The following is an 18,665-nucleotide window of genomic DNA, read 5'->3' as shown; positions in this document are numbered from 1 at the left end:
AGAGACGGCTGGAATGGAGTTCACAGACCTGCTCTTCTTGAACTCCCCAGTCCCGGGGTTGGAAGAGTCAATTATTAATGTATGGAACATTCTAGTTCCTAAAACACATGGTGGGACTGATTAATTATTAATACTATTAGTGTTTCTGATTTGTATCGTTATTCTTCTAACTGAGCTGGAGGATGGATTTCCAAGTGAATTATTGATACCCTCATTTCAGAATGCCAAAGCGGCCTCCCTTGTGAAGTCTTGGCTCAGCTCTGCCCTGCTCTTTGCCCGCCTTTTCACACAGTGCTCTGCTGGAGCTTCTCAACACATACTTGTATGCAGTGCATCTCACCCAGATGCTGGGTTCGTGTACGCTGTGGCTGTGTAAGAAGAGGCAAGCCTGGCTTGCACAGTGTTTGCACCCACGCCACCCTGCGCGCCTGAAGAATGCCCCTTCCTTGTCCCATGTGGGGTAAGACGCTGGTTAGTGAAAGGGTTTCTGCGGTTGGTCCCCTTGGCTCTCACTTTGAGAGTTACTTGAATATTTATGGATGTATAGACTTCTCAGAATACGGCAAGTTTTCCTCTGGGTAGAGGTGATACTAAGTTATTATCTGGTGACCTTTTATCTAAGTCAGTTGTACGAACTTCGAATCTGCATCGTGACTTATGGATGAAGTTAACTCAATGAGCGTTTATTGATTGTTCTGTGTCAACTGCCTTTCATACGTTAAAATTGAATTCAAAGATGAAATGCATTTATAATTTTTAATGCATGATTTGTTCATCTTTCAAATAGCCGCCCGAGGTTAAGTCTATAAGAGACAGCACCTTAGTGAGGGAGCCTGTTAGATTTTCCTGCCCAGACACGGATCAGTGTTGTTGTATTGCGATACCACCTTTGGGAAGTTCCTAGTCCCGCACTGCCTCAGTTTCCAGGCCTGTAAGTTTTTCAGAAGGTAGATGTGAGGATTCTAGGAGCTGAAGGCTTTAAAGCATCTAAGACAAAGGTTAGATACAATAAGTGTTGAATACTTGCAACTATCACTACTTTACTCATTTTCTTCTAGTTTCATGTGTTATGTGGTGTATGTGTGTATGTAGTGTGCATGTATGTATATGCATCTTTGTATGTGTGGTACAGGTGCATATGGAGACCGCCGATGAGCAGAACCATCAATTGCTCTTCTACCTTTTCCAATGAGGCAGACCCTCAGGCAAACCTAGAGCTCGCTGATACAGCTCTTGCTAGCTTGCCAGCTTGCTCTAGGGATGCTCCGACTCCACTTTCAGAGGCTGGAATTACAGACAGGAAACTATGTGTAGCTGACTTTAGGGGAGTTCTGGGGATCCAAGCTATGGTCCTCATACCTGCTTCAGCAAACAAAACACTGAGTTATCCCTATAGCCCCATCAGCATTTTAAAATTATTAGTTCATCAATTTTTATATGATGTAGAGTGTCTTGCCTGCATATATGTATGTGTCTCACATGTGTACCTGGTGCCCACAGATGACAGAAGAGGATGTCATATCCTTTGGGACTGCAGTTACGAGTTACAGATGATTGAGCCATCATTAGGTGCTGTAGATTGAACGCAGATCTCCTGGCAATGCAGTCAATGCTCTTACTGTCTGAGCTACCTCTCTAGTCCCTCACACTATCAGTATTTTAATCCTGCTTAGATTAAACTAATGCATGCTCCAGATCAGTTATTAGTCCAGTTCTCCGGGTTAAGAAGCACCTGTCCTGGAAGCCCAGCCTGTTATGGTTGCCTTTGTGCCATGCAGGGCTCAGACGCAAGCCCTTCAGTGGTTGCCTTGATTATGAGAACCCACTCACTGAGGCAATGTGTAACAGCGACATGACTTTCTCCTCTCCTGATTCAATAGGACCACTCAGTAATATCAATGTCACAGCTATGAGTCTTCGTATGATGTAGAGGAACCAAGTTGCTGTAGCAACAGAATGGCCGCATTCTAGCAGGCCAGAGTCTGTTCTGTCTGCCTGCTCTGTGCTTGTCATTGCCAAGGACATGAAAGAAATGTAACAGACACTCTGGGCTGCTAGGAGTTTGTAATGTATAATGCATAGAGGACAAAATGACCCGGTTAGGCCCATGGAGCAATTAAGGAACTGCAATCACAACATCAAGGCTCTAGATGATTAATTAACTCCCCAGATGAAGGATGCTGATAGCGAAGGCAACATAGGCGAGTTTGGGGGAGAAAAGAAGTGAATTTAGCCGGAATGGTTTCACGGAGCTTGGTGGCATTTTAAGGACAGCTTTGAAACAATGGGGTTGTCAGGGTAAGTGGATAAAAGAGAAAAGTTCCTGGGAGGGAAGGAGGCCGCACTCAGGTCCGAAGTGGCTGCTTCCGTTTTGCTGTGTTTCTTCCCGAGAACAGAGGCTAGCTTATTACTTATGTTTATTTACTCTTCCGCTTGCTACAAAAACTTCCTGATGTTCTAGCTTTCATCGCGTCTCAGAGAATGTGTCATTCTCTTGATTGTTTTTGTTTTTGATCAAGCCTGAAGGGTTCAAGTTACCCAGAATAACACACAATGGCGTCCCTGAGAAGTCTCCAGGGGTCTGTTCTTTCCAGTTCCACAAAAGAGCATAGAACCTGAGGCAAGGTAGGAAAGCCTAAACAAACCCAAGGGTAGGGAAAGCTCCATCAGACAACAAAAACACCATTAAGAATCTCGGTGCTACACCTGTAGATGATTCCTAATTACATTATTTACTTCAATTCACAGAGCAGGCCTGGGAGAGTCATTTATATGCAAATGCCAGGGCAGAAAAAAAATTAAGAAAATGCATTTATGAAAAATAACGGTGGAGAGGTTTGGGGTTCATTTGAAATGTTTCTAAAATACCGGCTTTTACTGCTCAAAAGAAATGATTTTGAATAACAATTACAGTGCAGCAAATGGAGAGGAAAAATACCTGAGTTTATTTACATTTAATTATACAAGGTCTAAGCTTTGAAAGATAAAAGTTGCCGCGCTGTCATTATAATTGAATTGTTTGTAGTTCTTTTAGCAGTTCTGGTTTGAAAAATGATGCAAAAAACCAAAAAAAATCCCTATTTGCTTTTAAATCCAAATGGACTGTTCCAGTCGGGCAGTGTTAGAATTTCCCAGGGTCTTGTCTGTCTGTCACTGCTTTGTGGCTGACATTTCCTGCTGACAACAGAACAATCTGATATTTTACTGGCACAGGAAGGCCTGTAATGAAAGTGTGGCCGCACATTCTGAATTACCCCCAGGCTTTCAGGTGAGTGCTACTGGAGGCTTCCACCCTGGGCTTGGCACTCAGGGCTCTCCCAGAGGCCTGGTCAGAGCGACACCGCTCTCAGACTGGAGGTGAGACCAAAATCAGAGTCAGACCTTTGAGTCTTGCGCCAATCCAATGAGGGGCAGCCTTACAAACAGGGCGTGGCTTGATACCCCAAGCTCACGCGTGCTAGGCTTTTCTGACCAGAACTAAGAGATGGTATGTTATTTCTCTTTGACCAGAAAAGGATTTTGAAGTCAGACAGTTGTCTGCACACAACGCTCATGCCCTCCATGTCAGTACGGCTTACACATGAAGGCTGAACGGGCAGAAAGGGTGAAGGAAAAAATACAATTCCTGTAAAAGAAAGTCTGTTGTTTCCACGGCGTTTACTCCGTTTTAATATGCTTGTGTCACTGTTTTTCCCAGGGATAGCACTGCGTTGGCTGAGCTGTGCTTGGCTGTCTCGTGCAGCCTATAATTCAGAATCCCATTTTAACAGCATTATGAGGAAGGCAGTCTTCACGCCTGTTTCCTACCTGATGTGGGAATGATTTCTTATTAATAAAGAAACTGCCTAGGCCCATTTCATAGGCCAGCCCTTAGGTAGGCGGAGAAAACAGAACAGGATGCTGGGAGAAAGAAGCTGAGTCAGTGAGTCGCCATGGTTCCAGCACTGCAGACAGATGCAGGTTAAGATCATTCCTGGTAAGCCAGCTTGTGGACTACAAAGATTAATAGAAATGGGTTAGATTAATATGTAAGAGCTAGCCAATAAGAGGTTGGAACTATTGGGGCCAGGCAGTGTTTAAAAGAATACAGTTTCCGTGTAATTATTTCGGGTATTAAGCTAGCCATGTGGGCGGCCGGGGACTCAGGGGGACGCAGCCCAGCCGCTCTTATTTCAACACCTACCTGTAAAAACTGAGGCTTGGTGAAGATGTACAGATGTGGGGTGATGATGGCCAGAGGCCCCCCTATGCTTACCTGCTCGTGTGTTTCCTGTCCAGGCCCATGAGTCACACATTCCGCTCTCATTCCTTTGGGTTATCAGCAAAGTGCTCTTGTTTGCCTTTGAGTCGAGGAGCAAACAGTCCTGTTACAGTTCACCCTTGTGAACTTTGCGCCTTCCTTGTCACCCGACTCTTTAAGGGGAAAACCTGGTCACCCTGGCAGCCCCAACAAGCTAGACTTAGCCACAGTTCTCAATATCAAAATTTAAAAAAATATCAAAATTAAAAAAAAAATTGTAATAGCGAAAATCAGAGAAAGATGGTATATTCAGTGTGGCCATGTTGAGAAGATGAACATTAAGGGGACAATGACCCCAATAGCTGTCTTCAGGTCACTGACATAGATTCAGATTTGAATAGAGAGGCAGAGTACACATGACTAAGCAGCCTGGATGGGGTTGGTTCTCCCTATCATACTGTCCAGCCTCTAGTGTCTCCTGAACTCTGCAATCTCTTCCTTTGCTTTTCCTTCCCAGAGCATGAACCTTCTGGGGAACTTTTCATTCTTTGAGGGTCCTTGTGTTTCAGTAATTTGATAGTGTAAGGGAGAAGAGCATACTTCTCTTTAATACCCTTCTGTGGCAGGCTGGTCATGCCCTGTTCTTGCAGTTCAATTTGTACCCAAGCTGGATTATTTTCCAAAGTGTGGGGATAGTAATCTGAATACTTAAAGAAAGCCCTCAAACTCAAACCTTCCCTGCAGTAGCCTTGTTGGCCTTTGCCAGCACGCAGGAAGGATCCCCCGCGAATGTCGGGCTCTGCTTCACCTCCCGGGATCACACCACACGTTTGCTTCTTTAATCTCCAGCAGTTAATGCTTTTGCAGCTGCCATCGGGAAACACTGAAACCTTGACCCTGAAGCAAACATTGCACATTCCCGGACAGTACCCTGAAGTCTTTACCTTTAGCTACCAGGGAGTCATGAAGACTGAGTACAGATGAAGCAGCCAGACTCATTGCCCAGGCTGCTTTCTTGAACGTTGTCTCATTTTGGTTAGATACTAAGGAGCAATGTGGTGTGGAATCTTTGTCAGTGGGGAAACTGAATCTCAGAAAAGTTAGGGGGCTTTCTAGCCTCTAGAAGTCGGTGGAGCTGGGAATCCAACCTAGGTTTGTCATGATTTTCCTCTGTGCATGGCCCAGAGCTTTCTGCACACTCTGGACTCAGAGGTCTCATTCTGTCTAGATAAGGCACTTGATCAATGGAAAGAGAGCCCTGGCCCATTGCAGGTAGCAACAGAGATTCTTGATTTCCAGCATGGACGTCTGCCCTAGCATAGTGTATTCTGGTCCTTAGGGCCTGAGGTATATTTGACCCAGATGGGGACTGTACATGTGTGAGACCATCATTTTAACAACTAAATTATATAAAAGCGATGCTTTCAGATCTTAGCTCTCAAGCTTCTTGGATGGTTGAGGAGGCCAAAAATCCATACTTGCATTTGTACTATGGAAATGTGGTCTAAGGAACGCTGGATTCTAAGTGATGAGGAAGGCAGTCATCATTGCTAATCAATATGAGGCCATTTTCTCGTATTGTTCCTATGTAAATGATTCTCCAGGCACTGTGGAATAGCCAGGCACTGTCCTGATGCTACTTGAATTTTCATTATAATCAGTATTGATTGTTAAAGTATAATTGCCTGCTGCAGAATGTTCATTCTGCTATTCTACTTTTGTGAGGCAAGGTATAAACAAGAGAACAGGAAAGAAAACACATAATGGCTTATAAGTAACCTTGTGTTCCTATGTACTGCTAAATGCTTTTCTTCCTCCCTCCCTCCCTCCCTTCTTCCTTCCTTCCTTCCTTCCTTCCTTCCTTCCTTCCTTCCTTCCTTCCTTCCTTCCTTCCTTATTTCCTTCCTCCCTCATTTTTTTTTCCAGAAAGGGTTTCTCTGGCTGTCCTGGAACTCTCTCTCTGTAGACCAGGCTGGCCTCAAAACTCACAAAGATCCACCTACCTCTGCTTCCTGAGTGCTGGGACTAAAGGTGTGCACCACCACCGCCTGGTGGTAAATGCTTTCCGCAGGAAGAGTTTGTAAAGCGGCATTGCTTTCAGGAAAGATAGACATCCTCAGGGCTGAGAAGCTGCTCTCTCATTGCCAGTGTTCTGTAGAGGAGAATTAACAGCTACAGGGACATTTACTTTTTAAGACAAAAGATGCTTTGCTTATCAGTAGTATAGGCCGTGAACATATTCTGGAATCCCTGGGTGATTCATCAAATATTCAGGATATTTAGGTAGAAATATTTGGAACATACATTAAATATTTTATTGAGGTTTGTATTAAACATTTGGCTCAAGTGGGACTTTTGTTATATAAAGTTGAATCGGCTTGGTGGGCACAATGATCTTCTTGTGTATGTATGAAGGGGAAGGTGTATGATACACACACGAGGGTTGTGAGTGTGTGTTCCCGTGTGTGCACATGTAAGGCCCAGAGCAGCATGTTGAGTGTCTTCTCTTGCTCTCTGCCTTGTTGCCATGAGACAGGGTCTTTCAGTGAATCAGAAGCTGGTTCTTCTATAGGCTGGCTGACTAATACGCTCTCTAGATCCGCCTGCCTCAGCCCACCCTTACTGGAGTTACAGGCACATGCAGTCTGTATATAGGTGCTGGGGATGAGAACTCAGGTCTTCATGCACGCAGAGCAAGCACGCTTACCCACAGGCACCATCTCCTCAACCATGTTTGTATTTTAAAGATTTCCCTTCTAAGGAATCGGTAACCAAAAACATTGAAATGACCTGTCTTTAAAAGATGAATTTTCTGAGTTCAATTCTCAGCAACCACATGGTGGCTCACAACCATCTGTAATGAGGTCTGGTGCCCTCTTCTGGCCTGCAGGCATACACACAGACAGAACATTGTATACATAATAAATAAATAAATAAATAAATAAATAAATAAATAAATAAATAAATAAATAAATAAATAAGATGAATTTCGCAACACTGATTTCACTTGGTTTTGCTGTTTATCCCTTGAGGCAGCGTCTTCTTGCCGTTTAAAGATTATACTGTCAGAGGAGCAGCACAAAATGAACAAGGCAGGCCTCGTTTTCACTCCGCAATCTACAGAAAGCGTGAGGCGCTCACTCCTGAGTGTGTGCACGGTGCGATGCTCCATCCAAGAAAGGAAGGTGGGAAGAAACAAAGGCAGCCACAAGAAAGAGGAATTACTATTGGCTGATGTGGGAAGAGGGCCTCATGGAGGGGGCAGAATTGACATTAGACTGGAAGGCAAATGGAGTTTTAAATAAGCAACAGCGAACATGGGGAATGTTCTAGTTAAAAGGGACAGCAAAGCCAGTGGATCCCCAATGCTGCATGCCGGAGATTGACAAAAAAATAATTAAACTTAACTACTTACAGTTCCGAGAATGTTCATTATTCTTTGCTTCCAAAGGTCCTAAACTAATTACTTCCAGTTCCCTTGGTAAAACTAAGGTGATTTCTATAAACAAAAAGATTGCCTGTCTCTGTTCCAGGTAGACTACCCTGTCAGGTAGTGATGCACCACATGTATTTGATCTTTTAGTGAATTGCTATTCAGGGTACCATTTAATGCTCTGCTGAAAAGGAAGTCTGTAATCTTTTCTGTGCTCCGTATGGCAGCTCAGGTGGTTCAATGGCCATAAAATATGCTCTACTTAAAGCTGACTATTGCGAAGCCACACTTAAAGAGATAGACTGCCTGTTTGGAGACACGCGGAATAGCCTTGGTTTTCCATGCTTCTGCAACCTAAACGGAAAGTAGTTCCTTTCAGCGACTCTTTAAATAACAAGCTTTATGATGTTGGCCAGAATGTCTTTCTCTGATCCAATTCCAAGATACTTTCCCCGAGTTTAATGGCCAGCCAAGTGGGAAAGGAAAACTTAAATTAAGCTGGCCTTGACCGAGTCCTGAGGCAACTCATTTTTCATGAGTTGCTCGTCTTAAAAGTGCCATAGCTCATTGTCAACACAAAGTCTGCTTACGCTGTAAACCGGACACACCATTTGTTCTGTGAAACAACTAGCCTAAAAAAATCATATTGCTGCTGCTGTCGATTAATCTGAGTATTTCATTTAGTGACTACCCTGAGGCTTCGTCAACTTGAGAATGGATTCTTCGTATCTGTGGCTTCTTTGTGGGAGCCCACGGAAGTGGGTCCGTTCCACCTTGGCTGGAGGTCACAGAGTTTGGGCCTGTTCTTGCTCCTTCAGGGTTATTTTATTTTATTTTTTTGATTTTTTGAGACAGGGTTTCTCCGTAGCTTTTGGTTCCTGTCCTGGAACTAGCTCTTGTAGACCAGGCTGGCCTCGAACTCACAGAGATCCGCCTGTCTCTGCCTCCCGAGTGCTGGGATTAAAGGCGTGCGCCACCACCGCCCGGCCTCCTTCAGGGTTATTGACAAGAGGTCTGATTTAAGGTATGGCTACTAACAAGATATCTTGACCTAGGCTGTGGTAACTTGGTGTTTGGGGTATTAAATGGCCCACAGAGGTGGATCCATTCTACCTTGACCAATGGTCAGAGAGTTCAGGTATATTTCTTGCTCCTTCAAGGAGATGACAGGAGGTTTGACCCAGGGAGTGGCTGCCTACAGGATACTTGGCCTAAAGTATGATTGCTGCATGTCCTGCTTAAACAACAGAATGCTTAACTCAGGGAATATCTGCTTGATGCTTCAGGTACTGAAGAGGTAATTGCTTTGTTTGTTCTTTGTATCATGTTAAAGCAGACACCCCCCACTTTTTGGATTGGGGTATATAAGCATATGGAAAATAAATGTGGGCAAGTTCAGTATTCACCAATTTACCCTCCTGGTTCTAGTCTGTGTCTCTGACTTTTTCTTTTGGATCTCTAGTCTGTCTGCCTGGCTTTTCTAATCCACAAGCCCCTACCCTGAAACATGCAGGCCCCATGAGGGCTGGACCCTGACACTTGTTTTCCAAAGTAAGGACAGGATTTGTGTTTTTTCCCTGTAGACTTTGAAAATGGACGAGAAAACGTTGTCACCTTAGACAGTGTCTGTTTTTTCCATGTGGTATTTCATGAGACCTTGTATCACTTTTGTTGACTTAAAGGTGACACCAAAGCTAAGAAAGAGCTTTTCTAGTAAATCACATATAAGGAAGAAGGAATGAGGGTCTGGGAAGACCACAGAGAAGGCTCCAGAGGGGGCACCCAGGATATATAATTCCCAAGGGACTCAGGAAAAGTGACCATACAAAGAAGATATACTTGCAAGGGGAGTTATAATCCAGAAGTAAAGTCCTTGGTTGTCTCCAGTGTGCAGTGGGGTGATATGGTTCCCTCACAGGGTGTCACAGCCAAAAGATGCACTTAGAGTGAGTTCTGAGCTTACTAAGAGAGTCAACTATTCTGAGTATCAAGAAAGTAAGAGCTGGGAGAAGTTCAGGATGAGTGAGATGGCTCGGCAGGGAAAGGATTTTCAAATAAGAACCCGGAGTTCACTTCCTGGGACCCCCTGCGGAGAGAGAGAACCGACTCACTCCCAAAAGCTGTCCTCTGACTTCCGTAAGTTCACCATGCCACACATCTGTCCGCTCACAATAAATAAATGAATGCAGCACATTTTTAGAGTTTAAAATAAGCTAGATAAAATTGAAGGATGGATAATTACAAGTATTAAGTATTTATACCATGTAGCAAAATTCCAGAGAAAGACCATGTTCATGAATGTAAACAAAATCTCAAAATATTACTTAAAATTACAATGAATTCTGTTTTGAATTATGGGCAAGAACACAGGGAACAAATTTTGTAGCTGACGTTTAGCAGGAGTTGGGCTGTTCCTCAAACTTCATCACATCTAGCACCTTCTGTAGTTTAGGAAGATAACAGCAGAGTATCAGCAGATTTGAAAACTCAGCCTACTCGACATCTAACCTTCTTTCATCAAGCTGAGCCTTTTCTTCTGACTGGAGCCAGAATCCCGATGGTTCCCACTGAATAAAAGTTTGCAAGCATTGGAGTAACACGTAAACTCATTCTTGGCCAGCGATCAAAGACATCAAGAATTTAGAGTCATTTCTCTCGCTTGTTGGTTCTCTCATGGTTAAGGAAGAACTGGATTAGAGTCCGACAGTCAACAGTGGGTATCAGATGGTTTCTAGACTGTAACTAGAGGCTTCTCTCCTGCCCACCAGTTCCCATATATTCACTCTGAGGCTTAGTATTAATTATAAACTGTTTGACTGATGGCGCAGGCTTATTACTAACTAGCTTTTATGTCTTAAATTAACCCATTTCTATTCATCTATGTATTGCCACGTACCTATGGTGCTACCTTACATTTTGCTTCTCCAGTGACTGCTGCTATCTCCTAGGCTCCACCTTCTTTCCCCCTTTATCTTTACTTGGATTTCCTGCTTGGTTTTATTTTGCCTGGCTCTTGGCCAAATAAGCTTTTTCATTAAGCAATGTTAATAAAACATCTTCACAGCATATAGAAAGGCATCCAACATCAATAACTGTTCCTCATAGAGAATACATTTGTATTTATACATACAATAATCATTTTAGCCGGGCGGTGGTGGTGCACGCCTTTAATCCCAGCACTCGGGAGGCAGAGGCAGGCGGATCTCTGTGAGTTCGAGACCAGCCTGGTCTACAACAGCTAGTTCCAGGACAGGCTCCAAAAAACACAGAGAAACCCTGTCTCGAAAAACCGAAAAAAAAAATTAAAAAAATAAAAAAATAATCATTTTATTATAGAGGATTAATAAAAAATTGAAAAACAAAAGTGAGTGATTAAGGCATGTTTTTGAAAAAAAATTCCCTAAATATGTTCTAGTATATGTTTTTAAAAAGTGAATATCTGTATTCACTATTGAGGAATATTTGTATGTTACTTTTATAATCAGAAGAAACAGTTATATTTTCAGTTGTAAGCCCAGCCTTTAATGACTGAACCATCTCTCCAGCCCAGAAGAAACAGTTATAATTGCTATATACTTGAAAGTGGTTTTAAAAGGGTAAGGCCCCAAATTCATTCAGGAAAGAAATTTGAGGGTCAAGTAAGACCCACAACTCCAATGTCTTGACCAATGGGGAAAACTGTGTAGACAAGTGAGCAGGGGTGGGGGTGAAATAGAGAGGTGTGTGACTAGGAGGGAGAGAATTCCGGGCTGACTCATGGATTATTGTCTATAGAGAAGAGTATTACAGAAGAAGTGGAGAGAGGTGAGAATGGAAGTCAAATTCTGTACCAAGGCCTGTTTTGCTCTGACTGAGTTTTGCCTGCAAATCAGTCAGAAAGATTTGCAAGTTGCTGAGTGGCACATTCCTACTTTCAAGTTAGAAAGATCCACATGGCATTGCCACACAGGAGGCTTGGGTGATGAAGAGCCTGGAGTAGGAGCATGACAAAAAACACGGGGGAAAGCCATGATGACCAACAAGGCAGGAAGCCATGACAACCAACAAGGATTGGAAGTCGTAATGGCCAACAAGGGATGGAAGCCATGAGGACCAACAAGGGATGAAAGCCATGAGGACCAACAAGAGATGGAAGCCATGAGGACCAACAAGGGATGAAAGCCATGAGGACCAACAAGGGAGGAAACCATGATGACCAACAAGGCAGGAAGCCGTGATGACCAACAAGGGATGGAAGCCATGAGGACCAACAAGAAAACAAACCAAGGTGTGAGGTGGAAGCCAAGAGGAGAGGCTTTGAAGAAGCGGGCTATGCTAATGACTGGATCTTGGAATGGAAGGGAGCTGAGGTGGAGCAGGGGGAATGAAGGTGATCTTTGACAAAGCTGTTCTGGGTAGTCAGGTGAGCAGTAGACCTGGTGAAGATGGTGTGAGGAGGTTCAGTTTGTTCAGTTAGAGAGAGTTGCTGGGGAAGATTTTCAAAACAGTTTAAAAGTCAGGAAACAAGTCTATAGAGCATGTTCCTAGGTAAAAGAGCAGAAACATTCACATGGAAGCAAGAGGAAATATGATTTGGGTTTATGAATTACAAAATTATCTTCTAGCTGGGTGGTTGTGGCATGCCTTTAATCCTAGCACTCAGAAGACAGAGACAGATGGTTCTCTGACAGCCAACCTGGTCTACAAAGCTCATTCCAGGACAGGCGCCAAAGCTACAGAGAAGCCCTGTCTCGAAAAACAAAACAAAACAAAATTAACTTATAGACTCCTGGATCACATATAGTTTCAGGTATTTTTGTGTTTAAAATGGGGTGCTTTGTTTTCACGCTGGACGACACACTGACTGTACCTTTTGTTCTCCTGGACTTAGGCCTTGGAAGATCGTGTATGGGAACTTTTACAAGAAGCAGACAGGACAGCAGAAGCTAACAAGGCTCAAAGTCAGGTGTATGATGCCATGGCCCAGACTCTGGGTGAAGCTTGGGCAACCTTGGTCTCCATGCTTGAGAAAAGAAGGGAGCTCCTTGGACTGACTTCGGAGTTTTTTGAAAGTGCTTTGGAGGTTGGTGTTTCAAAAACCATTTGCTTCTCCAAATCAATGCAAATAACTAGTACACTCAAAAATATTTGACTTCTTAAGCACATGTTGTATGAGTGTTCAAAATGGCAGAATAACCAAGATGTATGCAACACATTTAGTATATTTTGAAAAAATAAAATTAATATTTTAAATATAAACCATCAGTCATATAAATATAGATAGTTAACCGGAACTCTATGCCACTTTGATCTAGTTCCCTCTTTAGAAGATAGTAATGTAGTCGTGGAATCTGGTTACTCTTACTGCACACTTAGTAGGCAATGCTGATGTGGAGGATTTTATTGGCTAAAAGTCAGAGGATAAAATTTGCTCTGCTCACTTGAGAAATTAATTACAAAGTATTTCATAGCAATTTATCCTAAGGAATATAGGTGAATTTCTAAAATTTAAACCTATCTAACTGTAGTAAAGGAAGAACAAGACCCTGCACTTCAGAGTGTTTACTTCTGTAGTTAGTAGTGTGACCCTGAGACAGTAGGGCCTAAAAAGAGGTGGACCAAGGCCTCATAAGAACAAGCTGCATGTGGTTTTCCATAGAGCCATATGATTGACAGCTGAAGTAAGCACCCCCCCCCCATCTGCTCTACCTGGGAGTAGCAGGAGGACACTGTCCAGGAGCAGGTCTGTGTTCTGAAGACACCGAGGTTACAACACTCGTGTCTTGTTTTCTTGGAATTTTCTTAGAAGCACTCAGCGATCTCCTCGCACTGCTCCGTTCTTGGACTGTGTTCCGACGTAGATGAATGGTCACTGAATTCCTTCTGGAATTTTCTTTAGTTTACTTATCTATTTATTTATATTTTACATTTTCTTCTTTATGGAGGTTTTAGATTTCAAAATATGAGACCAAACATTTTCCAAAGATGTATATTTTTTTTTGTAAAATACTTCCTGGCAATTTCCCATTTTAACTCCTGTCCAGCGGCACAGCCTGCTCTTGCTAACGACCAAAGGCTACTTCACTATGATAGAACTCTAGCTTTGAAAACCATGGCATTGTTCGGAGTTAAATCTGGAGTAATGACCATAAAACTTGACAAGGACAATCTCATGCACCGTGAACTCACTCAGAAGAGGAACCAAACCCTTACTGTAGCTTTCAAGATTCACGTGTCACAGTTGACCCCATTTTACAGGCCATCTTGGGTGTGGGATTATATGATCTCCTTTCTTGAAAGAAGAAATAAGGCAGGGGAAATATAATCACAGAAGCCAAATTGCAGCGCTAACCGATTCATCCCATCCTGGTAGGAGGGGTAAAAATGGGACTGCCTTTGAAACCCAGTGCTCCTGAGCAGAGCAGATTATCTCTTCCTTACATTCTGCTCAATATTTGTTTCTCAGTGTAGTTTAGTGTTAATGCTAGCTAATTTTCTCTCTGATGTGGAAATTGCTTCCAGATATTGCGAGGAGTAGAAGGAAATACTAAGCCAAAGCAGATTAATGAGGTGTTCTTATCCGTACACTTGAGTGAGCTTTTATCGGCTCTAGGAAGATGACTAAATAGGCCTGTTAGCCTGCTTCCCACGCCTTGAACCCCTCGCACTAAGTGGAAGCAGAGTGCTATGGAATCTGCAGGCTGCTTCTCTGTGGCAAAGCAGTTTCAGCAATGAGAAAAAAAAAAAAGATGATGAAATTAACTTTAACTCTTGTTGAAATCCCCCACTGCTATTTCTACTCTGTTCAAACGACAGAAAAAAGAAAAGTGTAAGTTTTAGATGGGAAAAAAATCCACACAAGGGAAGAGTTCATAAATCAAGGAATTTTAGAGCCTTGTTTGTTCACACTTGAAACAATTTGCCTAAGAATCTGAAAGAGAGATATAAACTATACCGTGTAAACTTTCTGTAATGTTCTCCTGGAAAACCTATAGTTTTTTTTCTCTTTTGAAGATTCTCTATAAAAATCAGTTATGAGAGCATGGATGAAGGAGCGATGTGTGTGAGCCCCTGTAACTAACCATGCCAGACTGTAGAAGTCTAAGAGAAGTTATGATGGGCTGGATGGTGGTTATTATAGGATAGAATCTGACTCACAGGCTTAACTGTCACGTGAGGGTCTTCTCAAACACTGCTGGGGTTTGGGAACAGTGCAGCTGAGTGATAGTGGCCAGTGTCCATTAGTGTGTCCTACAAGATGGCAGAGGCCTTCTGTGTTTGTCAAAGGGGACATGCTCACCAGTCTCTCTCACCATTCCACACCACTTAGGGCTGCAGCTGTTGTTGTAATCAAAATATGATACACCCTTTTAGCCAAGGGCTTTCCTACAGTATTAGTGATCACCAAATTCAAAGATGATATTTTAGAAAAGCAAAACAGGGAGTCAAGTGCAGTGGGAGGCTTCTTTGTCTTTCTCATGGATCCTTTGCCTTTATTTTTCATTCTAAATCAAAGGTGAATGTTTTACCATGCTGTTTATAAACCATGACAATACCTACAAAACATAGGTGCAGAAACCCATCCACTGATTGCCACTATGGGGAAACTGTAATAGAATATTTGACTATGCTTTGCTCCCACCTAAAATTTATATTTAAGATTATCTCTCTGGGGCTTTTTATTCTAACTTCAAATATCTTTTCATCTCAAATTTACTTTTAAAAATGTTTTTAAATGAAATTGATCATATTGGTCACCATTGGTGTGTTTTATTGTTATACACCCTCCTTTGAAGTAGAGAAGTAGTCCAGTTTTCATTTCTGCTTTATCCAGTCTCATTTTTATTTATACAAATGAGGCACAAATACTATTGACACAACTTCAAATGAGGTTATCAGTTAAAGATTCCAAAGCTAAAGCTTGCCTCCTCTCCCTCCTCCCCAGTCACATCCCTTCTTATAAAATTAACAAAATGGGTACATTTCTTTCTAGTTCCCATCTCTTCTTCCTCTGCATGTGTGTGCACGTGCACATGTATGCCCGAGTGTGTTTTCTTTAATGACATGTGACTGTTAGTCACAAATATCTCTAGTCTCTGCCTAAGTTTAAACACACAGAGGAAAAAAAAATAACACAATATTTACCTACATTTTCTCTATGTTAAATTTACTTGTGATTTAATGGATTATTCGTTAGCCAATCTTTTGCTGATTTTTGCCAGCAAGTTTTATGGCTATTCACTGAGAACTTACCTTAGAGTATTGATAGTTACTGAATTTATGGCTGTAGGGAAGATAGAATCTGGAAAAGATAATTTTGGTTGAAAAACTTACTAGGTACTTGAACATAAATAAGGTGGTTTGTTTTTAGCATATATAATGTATTTCTAGTTAGAAAAGAAATAAAAATGGAGGAGAAGCCATGGCATTTTGTAAATTTAGTACATGAAAATTCATGCATACTATTCTAGATTAGAACATGCTAACATACATCTTCCCATCATATTGAGTCAGCGAGGCCATTAATGCATGACAAAAATCCATAAATATAATAAATGTCCCATTGCTTTTTATCATTTTCATGTCTCTCTCTCTCTATTTTTTCAGTTTGCTGTAAAAATAGACCAAACTGAAGCTTTTCTGCAGAATCCACATGAGTTTGAGAGCGCCGAGGCCTTACAGTTGCTTCTTCAGCTTCATGACCGCCACGCCAAAGGCAAGAAATGGCTATAGGTTCTTGTGAATGACAGTATTTGGAGATCTTTCCGCTGTTTATTTTGTTCCCAAAAAGATAAACAAAGCTTTGCTTTTGGCCACCTTCTCAAAGAGAGTTCTAGCTGTAAGTGACACTAGGGAAGTTTAGCTGTGGGTCTTGTAGATCTCCATCCCTGAGAACAGAGGCTTCCTCTCTCCTGTGCAGGCCTCCATCCCCAGCATCCAGCATCCAACCAGGTGCACAGTCCCATGGATCCTTAAGCTACACTCACTGGCTGAATTCAGTCCATGTCCCATCTTAGGGTCGATAAATGCAAGCCAGCCTTTAGACACCAACTGTGAGTAAGGAAGCCTCTCTTTCTTCCTTACGGTTAAAACAAACAGGGTCCTTTTCTGGATAAAAGTCCAGTAAAACATCATGCAGAATATTTTCTGCTCTCAGAGTATCGAGTAGCAAGAGTTGAATTGTTAAAACATAGTGTATGTGCCAGGTCCTCACCCGGGGATCTTAACCTAGCCTGACTGGTGTAGGGAATGCGTCACCTGTGAAGATAATTTAGATAAACAGGTGAGGATGGTGTCTTTGCTTCTTTGTAATATGTTTGTTTTTTTTTTTTTAATTCTGGACTGGATCTGAGTTAAATGGTTCATAGATTTGTCACAAGTTTCGATAGTTTGTTTTGTTTTATTGGTTTTATAGACAGACTTTCTCTGTAGCCTTTGTCACTTTTAAATTGACTTTGATCCCAAAAATGTTTGACCATGCTAGAAAAATATGTATTTTTTTTTTTTGGTTTTTTCGAGACAGGGTTTCTCTGTGGCTTTGGAGCCTGTCCTGGAACTAGCTCTGTAGACCAGGCTGGTCTCGAACTCACAGAGATCCGCCTGCCTCTGCCTCCCGAGTGCTGGGATTAAAGGCGTGCGCCACCATCGCCCGGCTTCATGCTAGAAAAATAGAACAGGATTGAAGTGATAAAGTGTGTTTCTAAAGACACACATACATACTTTATAGTGCTCTACAAAACCTCTATAAAATAGCTCTTCATTATTATCGCTTGCTGCAAGTTTCCCAAAATAAAGTGATTAATAACAGTGCCTCCAGTGTAAATTTTGATGGCGGCCTACCAAATGCAGGGATGGATTTTTTTCTGGTGATTTGTCCACCACACCTGTCACTACAAGATAGAAACAGCAGACTCAGCACTAAAGTGTCAGCTGGCTGTTGGCTGTTTTGACATGACCGCAGTTATGTGGCTGGGTCCCCTGGGACAGCGCTGAATCACCTCATATTCCTGGTAGGGGACTAGAAGAGAGTCCAGTCCTGTGGTCTCACTGCAGTCTCCCCAGACAACATGATCAAACACAGCAGCTTCACTCGTGTAGTTTTATCCTGTGGAAGTGGGGCCTTTCCCATGAATCTTTGGAGCTGGAAGAGGAGACAGACGGTATTTATATTCCCCTTTCTGCTTCTGCTGGCTTCTTCAGATGTGACAGGATACGTAACACAAGGAGCAAGCTGACATGTCTTTCTAAGGAAGCCTGAGGCTATACTGTCCTGGCATCCAGCTGACAACGAAACCATGCCTTACTTTTCAGTAATCTTTGCAAGTCTACTGAGCGGCCTCTTGGGTTGACAAGATGGCTAGAATGCTAGGAGGACACAGGGAGCACACTTTGTCTTTGGTGGCATAAATCTTGGGATATTTTTAAGCCCCTCTGCGTGGCACTTGAAGGATTCTAGGGGCCAGTGATCAGAAGAGCTGGTTCCTAATGAATAAGGCCCAGCAGTGCCTTCAAGAGCTTTGTTTTTATAACATGGGAGTTATACTAATCAGCCAATTAGTGGGATGTGGTCACGATGGAATGATTTGAAGTGCATATTAATGGATGAGATTTCTGATTGCTAGTCAAGGGCTTTGTATCTATCATCATCATTGTTAGATTTAAAGGGATAAAATGTGAGTTAACAGTTCCAATAAAGTTCTTAGTTGGTGAGCAGTTGAGGGGTGTAGGAGTGAATGCCATGATAGCAAAATGTAACTGGAAGCTATGAGGGAACCTCCTCAACTGTCCCTTTCCTTCTTTAACTTCACCTGGGTGACCACTGTGCCTTGTGGCTTAGGTCAGAACAGGGTGACTGGTTGGAGTTTCTGGCTTCCAGAATGTTCCACCAGAGTATAATGCTTTGGATAGCGGAAGACTATCACAGCCTCAACTCTTTCCTCTCCTTTTGAGCTAACCTTGTCTTGTTAGTCTTTTGGGCTAACCTTGACTTTTTAGTCTTTTGAGCTAACCTTG

At 42.5% G+C, this 18,665-nt stretch overlaps 1 protein-coding gene across 2 annotated transcripts in view; it reads left to right on the top strand.

Moving 5' to 3' along the window:
* The window catches only part of Ccdc141 (coiled-coil domain containing 141), a 152,643-nt gene that overhangs the window by 21,076 nt on the left and 112,902 nt on the right, over positions 1 to 18,665 (top strand). For both annotated transcript variants that reach the window (XR_003376853.1, XM_005346624.3), the window contains exons 3-4: positions 12,544 to 12,735; positions 16,260 to 16,368. Coding sequence is in view for 1 of the 2 variants with exons in the window: in XM_005346624.3 (XP_005346681.1) it covers positions 12,544 to 12,735; positions 16,260 to 16,368 (301 nt within the window). In the remaining variant the exon portion in view is untranslated. The remainder of the gene's footprint in view (positions 1 to 12,543; positions 12,736 to 16,259; positions 16,369 to 18,665) is intronic.

This window comes from Microtus ochrogaster, chromosome 4, assembly GCF_000317375.1.
Source record: "Microtus ochrogaster isolate Prairie Vole_2 chromosome 4, MicOch1.0, whole genome shotgun sequence".
NCBI lineage: Eukaryota > Metazoa > Chordata > Mammalia > Rodentia > Cricetidae > Microtus > Microtus ochrogaster.
Note: the sequence above shows the minus strand (reverse complement) of the source record. Positions and strands in the feature narration are given on the sequence as shown.